The 10,369-nt window shown below is 40.5% G+C and overlaps 1 protein-coding gene across 1 annotated transcript; it reads right to left on the bottom strand.

The window, feature by feature from the left end:
- Window positions 1-749: 749 nt before the first annotated feature.
- tmem97 (transmembrane protein 97) lies at window positions 750-9,955 on the bottom strand. The gene is made up of 3 exons (XM_043718280.1): window positions 9,787-9,955; window positions 6,613-6,757; window positions 750-1,107 (listed from the first exon to the last, which is right to left on the bottom strand). The coding sequence occupies exons 1-3, from the start codon at window positions 9,946-9,948 to the stop codon at window positions 857-859; spliced, it is 558 nt and encodes a 185-aa protein (XP_043574215.1). The 5' UTR covers window positions 9,949-9,955; the 3' UTR covers window positions 750-856.
- Between the last annotated feature and the right edge of the window lie 414 nt (window positions 9,956-10,369).

Below are 10,369 nucleotides of genomic sequence, written 5' to 3'. Positions count from 1 at the left end.
GGTTGAGGGCAGGAAAATAGGATAATTTAAGGGCAGAAGTTGAAGGTGGATTTCCAAAATTGATTAGATTACATAAGTGTGGAAACAGGCCCTTCGGCCTACACCGACCCACTGAAGCGCAACCCACCCATACCCCTACAGTTACCCCTTACCTAACACTACGGGCAATTTAGCATGGCCAATTCACCTGACCTGCACGCCTTTGGACTGTGGGAGGAAACCGGAGCACCCGGAGGAAACCCACGCAGACACTGGGAGAACATGCAAACCCCACACAGTCAGTCGCCTGAGGCGGGAATTGAACCTGGGTCTCGGGCGCTGTGAGGCAGGAGTGCTAACCAATGTGCCACCGTGCCGCCCAAAATCAAGAGAGTTAAATCAGAGTCCAACCCATAGTCCTAGGACCACAAGCAATTTCTCTGTGTTGGAAATCTGCCTGTCAAAATTCATTGTGACATAGTGTGCCTAAAAGCTCTATTTGAATTTATTGGCCTAGGCAATTGGGACAGGTTGGTCTTATCCTGATTGGTAAATCAGAATACCAACATGTATTAGTATCAGCCACCCAAGATACATATTAATAGATAGGAATGTGGATTTGACTTTGGTGACTTCCTGAATCTCCATGACACGCTCATTAATGATTCAAAGAAAAATGCTTGAACTTTGGAATCCTGTCAATTTTAAGTGAAAATACTCCTACTAAACAAACAGCAACCCATCTCTGACAAATCTTCGCACACATCTGATTTAATTCAAATTTACAATTTTATTGGAGCAATGTCATCAAATTACGAGACAGTAATTTCAAATCAAGCACTGAAATAAATGGGAAATCATTCTCAAGTGGTAGCAGTTACTGTCTCTTCTTTTCCTCATCAGGATTGTATCTTTTGTTGAAAAGCATAGATATTAGGATCAAAACAGGGATTAATAAATAGGGGATGTAAATAGCTGAGAGAGTTAAACGTTCTGATGTGGATTTTGGTCCTGGATACATCGATTTTGAGAAGTCATTAAACAAAATATGTGTGAGGATGGCAATAACTGTTGTAGTCACATGTGTGGAGTATATGATAGCGGGTGTCCTTATCCATGAACAATTTCCTGCATATAAAAATAATACAAAATATGTTATATTGTTGATCATACTTCATTATGTGTGGGTTATCCCAGGCATAACACTTGAAATGCAAAATAAAACGTTACATTGTACAGATGGTAATTATTTGAAATTTTTCAAAAGTACAGCAACTCAATTTCCAAGACACCCTTGAAGGGACAGGACTTGACTTCAGACTGACTAGTTCACATAGGGCAAGTCTGATCCTGTTTCATTATTGGGTGAAGGCAACATGTCTCGTGTGGCAACATGTCTCGTGTGGCAACATGTGGGAAATCTTGTGAATCCAAGCTGACAGCCATCCAAACAGTGGTTGACACCAGGGAGTAAACCTGCAGTCTGCTTGAAACAGTAAAGTTTGCTCTGCAGAAAAACTCTTGACAGGGAAAAGCAAAGCACGAATATAAGAACATGACAAGCAGGAACAGGAGTAGGCTAACTGGCCCTTCGAGCCTGCTCCTTCATTCAATAAGATCCTGGCTGATCTTTTCATGGACTCAGCTCCACTTACTCACCCACTCACCATAACCCTTAATTCCTTAGACCCAGTAGATCTGATATTCCTGACTTTGTGGTTTGTCAGATTACAAACAACACTGTTGTCTGTTTTTTCCAATGCCAGCCTGAGTGACTCAAATGATTTATCTCTGTCGGAGAAAGCAAATGAACTCAGCCGTCTTTATAGCACTCGTTTCAACTAGTTCGAAATGGTCATTTTTGTTTCACGCTCTCAGGGTATATGGTAGGATACTGCTAAATCATGTAATTGATATACAATACAAATAGGAAGATAACTGTCATAACTATTGTACAGCCAATCCCAACAATTCTAAAGTCCCTAAAGCAAACAGAATATCTTCAGAAATGCCATTTTCTGCAGTCTGTAGGATTAAATATTTACTTTCAATGTTTTTTCTGATGCAGACTTATTGAAGCATTCGTGCATCATAATAAATGACAAGCAAACCTCAAGTAGTTTATCTACGAAATCCAAAATGGCATGACTGATATTGATTCAATCATTTGTATTTTTTCAACTGCTGTTCCTTGATCATCACGAAGTCACTGACTGTGGTCAAGAGGGCTGCCAAATAACTCAAGATTTTGAAGTGCTGCTCTGACAATTAATGAGAAATGAGCTGCCATAGCTCAGAATAGCTTCCTACTCCTTCCCAATGCAGTGGCAATAATGGCAATTTTGTCAGTCATCCCCCTCCAACAACACAACAGTGATGGGTTAAAGTGAAGGGAATTTCATTGAGAAGCAACATTTAGGCCACAATTAAACTCCATAAATTTTAGATTGGTTTATGTTCAAGACATTGGGTTCTGGTGAGTTGTCTAACTAGGGCAGTACAGAAGGGTTTAAGCTAAGCAGTGGGATGGAATCATGTGAGGGATGATGTGAATTAAAAGGAATCAAGAAAGTAATGCAGCAAGTTGATAATTTGGGTAATGATAACCAGGAAGAGGCAGAACATGCAAACAAGTGCACCAGCACATAAAACCAAAGATTGCAAAAATAGTTAAAGAAAAAGGACAAAGGTTATATCAAAATGAACGCAGCAATTGCAAAAAAAAGGATGCATTGTTGGCACAGATAGAAATAAATATGTGTGAAGCAATCACCATTACGGAGGCATTACTGCAAGTTGACCAAGGCTGGAACCTGAATATTGATGGATATCTGACATATTGAAATGACATGAAGTTGAAAAAGGTGTTGGAGTACTTCTGTCAATTAAACATGACATTATGTAATGGAGAGGGATTACCTTAGCTTGAAAGAGCAAGTCGTCAAATCAATTTGGGTAAAGATAAGCAATAGGAAAAATAAGAGGTTACTTGCAGGAGTAGTTTTGTTGCGGATACAGTTTTTATTTAAGGACCACAAGTAACAGGAATATGAAACTGTTTGAAAAGTCAGTTCTGATGAAGAGTCACTGGACCCGAAATGTTAACTCTGTTTTCTTCCCATAGATTCTGCCAAATATTGCTGAGATTCACCAGAAATTTGTTTTTGTTTGATAAGTTAAATGGCTTTGTGAAAAGCAGACAGTCAAAGTTTTTGAGAAACAAAAGAGATGTGTCTTATGGCTTTAACTGGATAGGATCATTTGGAAGAGTCCCTAGAAACAACATCTGAACTAAAGTTGCTGCTTTCAGAACACACCAGCTAAAGGAACAAACCACCAAGATGCTAGCAGCAACAAGAAACATCTCTCTATACAGCTGGGCAAGCTTCATAAATATCTCTTTTAATAAAATATCTTCTGGCAATTCAACAAAGTTCCATAAATCTGCATTTTAAACTTAATTAAAATTGATCTGTTATTTCTAATTCACACTCATCGAAACAACTCTCATCTAAAGATTTTCCATTGCTGCTGTCACTGCATTACAATTGGATCAACTGGAAATTTGACTGGACCATGAGAAATCTTCACTTCTTCTATCCTTTGAGTTCAGATCCTTGATCCATCGGGGTGTTTCACCCATTTATATTTTTAAAAACTCTCCAGATTTGTACTGTCTCATCTGTCATATGATTGTATACATTTGGATTAAAGAGACATAGTTTAAATCTGAGTAGTAGCTTAGTTTTGATTTAAACAATAAGTAGTGCAACTAGTTAAGAATCATTTTGCTTATAATAAATGAGGTATCGTTGAGCTTATTGAAGAAACCAACGCCATAAACAGTGCAGACCATAGCCACTGACAAGAACTAGGAAGTGGGGAAGTAGTAGTTGAATGACCAAGCTGCAGAAGACCTAAGTGGACTATCTGGGAGAAATCCCTGAATTTGAAAAGCTTTGAGGAGCGAAAGATCCCGTTTTGAGATTGGGAACCAAGGTAATCAGTGTAGTGTGGTTACAGGAAATTAGCAATAGGAGTTCCTCCGGATGTACATGGCACCAGTCTGATTAGAGATTAGAAGTTAAGATCCTAACAGATGTGCAATGTTAGGTGAAAATCTGTTGAAATTAGACCAATCATCTATATACTTGTGCATTAATGTTTATAAAGACTTGTTGCTAGTGGAAAACAATGGACCTATACCTAAAAACTGTGTTACGTAAAGGAGATAATGAAATCAAGGGTTACATTGGGGAGGGGAAGGTGCAGTGGCAGTCAGATATGCTCTGCCATTCAGATCAGCCGTGATCTTCTGAATGGCAGAGCAGACTCAAAGTATCAAATGATCTACTCTCACTCTCATCTTAGAGTCATAGAGCTGTACAGCACAGAAACAGACCCTTTGATCCAACTTGTCCTTGCTGACCAGCTATCCCAACCCAATCTAGTCCCATCTGCCAGCACCTGGCCCATATCCCTCTAAACCCTTCCTATTCATATATCCATCCAGATGCCTTTTAAATGTTGCAATCGTACTAGCCTCCACCACTTGCTTAGCTCATTTCATACACGTACCACCCTCTGCATGAAAATGTTGTCCTTCGGGTCTCTTTTATATCTTTCCCCTCTCACCCTAAACCTAAGCCCTTTAGTTCTGTACTCCCCCACACCAGGGAAGAGACTTTGTCTTTTATCCTATCCATGCCCCTCATGATTTTGTAAATCTCTATAAGGTCACCCCTCAGCCTCCGACCCACCAGGGAAAACAGCCCCAGCCTATTCAACTTCTCCTTATAGCTCAAATCCTCCAACCCTGGCAACATCCTTGTAAATCTTTTCTGAACCCTTTCAATTTTACTACATCCTTCCACTAGGAAGGAGACCAGAATTGCACGCAATATTCCAACAATGGCCTAACCAATGCCCTGTACAGCCGCAACATGATCTCCCAACTCCTGTACTCAATACTCTGACCAATAAAGGAAAGCATACCAAACGCATTCTTCACTATCCTATCTACCTGTGACTTCACTTTCAAGGAGCTATGAACCTGCACTCCAAGGTCTCTTTGTTCAGCAACACTCCCCAGGACCTTACCATTAAGTGTATGTCCTGCTAAAATTTGCTTTCCCACAGTGCAGCACCTCGCATTTATCTAAATGAAACTCCATCTGCCACTTCTCAGCCCATTGGCCCATCTGATCAAGATCCCATTGTAATCTGAGGTAACCTTCTTCGCTGTCCACAACATCTCCAATTTTGATGTCATCTGCAAACTTACTAACTATACCTCTTATGCTCACATCCAAATTATTTATGTAAATGCACCGATCCTTGTGGCACTCCACTGGTCACAGGCCTCCAGTCTGAAAAATAATCCTCCACCCTTATTGAGCCAGATCTGTATCCAAATGGCTAGTTTTCCCTGTATTCCATGTGATCTAACCTTGCTAACCAGTCTCCCTTGTCGAACGCCTTACTGAAATCCATATAGATCATGTCCACCACCCTGCCTTCATCAATCCTCTTTATTACTTCTTCAAAAAACTCGATAAGTAGCAAACAGCCATTTTTAAAGACAAAATTCAGCCCTAATATATGAAGGTGAAATTTAAAAACTGTCCATCAAACATGAAGGATGTTCTTTCATGAAGAATAAACGATTTGGACCATGCTGGAGGGTGCAGAATTGGTAATCCAATAAACTGCTGTCCATTTCACTCCTGATTTAAAGCACAATGGAGTCAGATTCCTGGTTCTGACAGTGCTGCACCTCAAACCGGTCAACGTCATTTTCATCTGCAAAGTCTTCTCATATAGAGGGTGGCACTGAATACAAAAACAAGGAGGTGGTGGTGAACCTATACAAGATCTGGTTTTGATGAGTGAACTGGAGCAGTTTTAGAAGTTGCATTTATGAAAAGATTTTATGGCCAGGGTAAAAGGTGCAACAATCACTTGGATCTTTCCCAAAGTTAGAATAGATATTTATGATGAGAAAGGCAGAGACCTGTTCATGAAGTGTCAGGCATGAAGAGCGGTATCAAAGAGAAGTATTCAAAATAATGAAAGAGTTTGAGACAGCAAGTAGCAAAATACTTCAGTATCAGTGAATCTAAATTTATGTTTTCTTCTTAGAATCAATATTAGAGCAATAAAGGGAGACGTCTGAAGATTTATTTTCATGTGAATTGAAAGGCAGAATTCGTTACCATAGGTGATTAAAAAGACAAGTCAATCACAACATTTTGCAGGAAAAATAAAAATGTTAAAAGATACAGGGAACTGGGCTTAGGATTGATGGCTTTATTGGCTAATGACTTCTATTAGTTTAGAATTTCTCTCTAGGATTGGGAAGTGTACCAAATGTGATGTAACTGAACATAATCATAATATAATTATTGCAACCAAAGTGTCCCATGAAATTGTTGGAGAAAGAAAATCCTGTTTATTGTTCCATAATTTTCATATAGTATTAATAGGCCACAGTAAGACAAAAATCCACACTACTTAATATATAATACATTATAATGGCACAATCCTGATGACATTGCAGTGAACAATGCTAATATAGTTGTGTGATGGGCATTACAAAAAAAACTTTCAAACATGAGTAATTATCATACTGACCTTTGTAGAAAGCATAAGCTGCAACAGGAAAAAAAGGTAACTGCAGCAATGCCTCACAAAGAATAAATGCTTTAAACCATGCTGGAGGGTCCAACATCATCGGATCTTTGAATCGAGCTGCGTACCATTTTAATAAATCTTGCAGCTGAGGAAAGAAATATAGTTTAAAAATAGTTTCCTTTGGAACTGTAATCAAAACCTTTCTTATGCATTCCACTTTCAGGGTCACCATTTGATATTTAAGAACCATTGTTCAGAAATTGTCATTGTTAGACAAGACCGACTGCTGCATGCTTTCCCTGTTTAACCATTCAAAATGCTATCAGCAAAAGCATAAAACTAATGCAACTATGCCTGAAGATTTTCACTGGGGTCAGCCTCTTTTGGTCCAACAGATAAGATCAAAATATCAAAAGACCTTAGAAACTGCACAGAGCTGAATACTGGTATGGATTAAGTTGCACAAATATCACCAGATATTGATGACATTCCCTATTGAGCAGTCAGGGTATGAAGGATTTTGTTAGCTATTGTTTGGTGTGAAAGGTTCCTTAAATACTAGGCAACAAGTGAATGTAGTGGAATTTCCTTAGATATCGAGCACAGTGAGAGTGTAGCGTTGCCTTTGTTACAGTGTGGAGAGGTTTTCTTATATACCAAGCAATGAGTGTTTGAAGGAACATTTTTACGTTCATGAGAAGGGCAAACCAAATTTAAAATAAATGTGTGTATTCAATGTCAATTTCATTCTCACCAAAGAATGTCCTGGATTGCCACTTGTCAATTTGCTGTAAAGTTACTCAAGCCCACACTGGGAATCACAGGTGAAATAGACTAATTCAGTACATTAACAGGTATTTGAGGAAGTCTTAGTTCGACAAGAGACCTTGGTCTCTACTGCCCTTGGCTGAATTCAGGCTGTCTATCAGGTTTCAAGTTGTGAATGCTGCCAGCTGTACTTACCTTGTACCCACAGTTGCGTGGAAATAACCCAGTAGTACCTCCCAATAGTCATCTGTCCATTTTAAAGCTATGCCTTCAATGCTGCATTGGATATCACAGCAACATGGAAGTTTTAAACAGTCCATTCACAGCTTTTTGTCACTGAACTAAAATTACCCTAAAACATCACAAATTATTTTTTTTTTAGATTACTTACAGTGTGGAAACAGGCCCTTCGGCCCAACAAGTCCACACCACCCCACCGAAGCGCAACCCACCCATACCCCTACATTTACCCCTTACCTAACACTACAGGCAATTTAGTATGGCCAATTCACCTTACCTACACATCTTTGGACTGTGGGAGGAAACCGGAGCACTCAGAGGAAACACACGCAGACACGGGGAGAATGTGCAAACTCCACACAGTCAGTCGCCTGAGGCGGGAATTGAACCCGAGTCTCTGGCGCTGTGAGGCAGCAGTGCTAACCACTGTGCCACCGTGCCGCCCACGGCACCTTAAACCAATTACTCAATGCTTAAATGAAAGAATGACCTTCATTTATATATAGTACCTTTCACAAAAAGCACTTTAAAGCTGACAAATTACTCCAAGTGTTATCACTGATATAATGTAGGTAATGAAACAGCAAGTTTTTGTACAGCAAGCTCCCACAATGATTTAAGCATGACCAAATAGTCTGTCCATTCCTATGCTGTTGAATGAGAGTTAAATATTGACGGTCACATCACATGGGTAATTCGCTCGCTCTTTTTCAATTAGTGCCATAGGATCTTCCACATCCAACCAAGAGGAACTGTGGTTAAATGCCTCATCCAAAGGTCAGCACCTCCGGCAGTGTGGCACTCACTTAGTGCTGCATCAATGTTGATGTTTGCATTTAGTTACTGAAGTGTGACTGGGGGGAAAATAATGTTGTTTGGAATATTAGGGCCCGACTGCATGGTGTAAAAACTACCCAAGGTCATAAGACAATCACTCCACTGGGGTTTGCTGGATAGTTATTAACTGCGATGTGAACTAAACACAAGTCCCTCAAAAAATGAATAAACCTGAGTTTCTGTGAACCAGGTCCAAGATTAGTGTCTCGAAGAATGGTGGATACATGCACTGTTTTATTGCTGGAGCTCAGTGACACTATCAAATCCAGAACACGCTCACTGTGCAATGATAACCGGTCCAGTGAAAACTGCCTCAACAGGAAATGGGGCAACTGAAGGTAATGAATCCCTGTACAAGGTCAGAAAGTTCAATAGGAACCAATGTGATGGGAACTGGAGCAACAGAAGCAAATCCAATTGGTGGCAGCCCAACTGGAACCAGTTCAAATTTATTCAATGGAAACTTATTCAACTGGAACTGCTGCCCCATCTTTTCTTCAATGCAACATCCCCAGGTTAATAAAAGGAATGTTCAAAATCTAAAATAAATACAGAGAATGCTGCAGAAACTCAACATGTCAAGCAGCATCTGCAGAGATAGAGACCGAGTTAAACACTAAAATAAAACATAGAACTGCAGATGTTGGAAATCTGAAACAAAAAACAGAAATTGCTTGATAAACTCAGCAAGTCTGGCAGCATCCATGGAGAGAGAAAAACAAAGTTAACCTTTTGAGTATTTTCGAATATCGCGTTCAGTTTGGTGAATAGCCAAGGTTTAGGGTGAGGAGGTGGGGGGGGGGGGGGGGCAAGATATAAAAGGGACTTAAGGGGCAACTTTTTCATGCAGAGGGTTGTACATGTATGGGATGAGTGCCAGAGGAATTGGTGGAGGCTGGAATAATTACAACATTTAAAAGGCATCTGGATGGGTATATGAATAGGAAGGGTTTAAGAGGGATATGGGCCAAATGCTGACAAATGGGACTAGATTAATTTAGGATATCTGGTAGGCATGGATCAGTTGGACCGAAGGGTCTTTTTCTCTGCTGTATGATTCTCTGACTCGATGAGTCTAGTGACCCTTCTTCAGAAGAGTCTTGCTGACTTTGTCAGTAATTTCTGTTTCTGTCACAGTTGAGTCCTCTTGTGACTCTACCTCAGAACTCGGGTAAATGATGCTCAGGGATTGTGTGGGGAACACACGAATTCACGAGGTTTTTATTCCGGATCAGAAAGGGAGTCACGGGCTCGCACAGTCTAAGTGAGAGCCGTGAATCCTATCCATATTGACAGTTCATCCAGCTCGGGGGGGAAGGTAACACTCACCGCGGGCAGGTACAAGTCCCCGGGCAGCAGAGCCTGCAGGTCGATGGCTAAAGTGATGGGGATGTGTGTGAAAAAATAGCAGGCAAAGACCCACTCGAGCAAACGGCTGTAAGACGCCATGGTGCTCTCTGTGGGATTGGTGAAGGAAGAATCGCCTGACATCAGCTCGTCCCGGTTTGGGAAGCGATTGGCTCGCTGAGGGAAGGCGGGGTAATGTAGTATGTACCAACCTCAGACTGATGTGTGATCAATGAACAGCGGCTGTTAGGGATCTGAAGCTCACCCGCTCCTCCTCCCACAGATGGTGTTAAAAATCGCACAACACCAGGTTATAGTCCAGCAGGTTTATTTGGAAGCTGTAGCTGATGAAGTAGCAGCGCTTCGAAAGCTTGTATTTCCAAATAAACCTGTTGGACTACAATCTGGTATTGTGTGATTTTTGTTTTTTAACTTTGTCCACACCGGCATCTCCAAATCATGGATCCCAAGATGCTACCAGACATACTGAGTTCCTCTAGCAATTTCTGTTTATTTCTCCGGGATTAATAAACGCTCAATTTTGTTAAATAGCCTATAAACTCTT

Source organism: Chiloscyllium plagiosum, chromosome 28 (genome assembly GCF_004010195.1).
Source record: "Chiloscyllium plagiosum isolate BGI_BamShark_2017 chromosome 28, ASM401019v2, whole genome shotgun sequence".
Classification (NCBI taxonomy): Eukaryota; Metazoa; Chordata; class Chondrichthyes; order Orectolobiformes; family Hemiscylliidae; genus Chiloscyllium; species Chiloscyllium plagiosum.
Note: the sequence above shows the minus strand (reverse complement) of the source record. Positions and strands in the feature narration are given on the sequence as shown.

Bases quoted from the DNA above. Each gene is read 5' to 3' on its own strand.
- tmem97 (XM_043718280.1), bottom strand. From the start codon at position 9,948: ATGTCAGGCGATTCTTCCTTCACCAATCCCACAGAGAGCACCATGGCG. The intron at 6,758-9,786 runs GTGAGTGTTACC...TTCTTTCCTCAG, and splicing joins GGGACTTGTACCTGCCCGCG to CTGCAAGATTTATTAAAATG. The intron at 1,108-6,612 runs GTCAGTATGATA...TTTTATATGCAG, and splicing joins AGCTTATGCTTTCTACAAAG to GAAATTGTTCATGGATAAGG.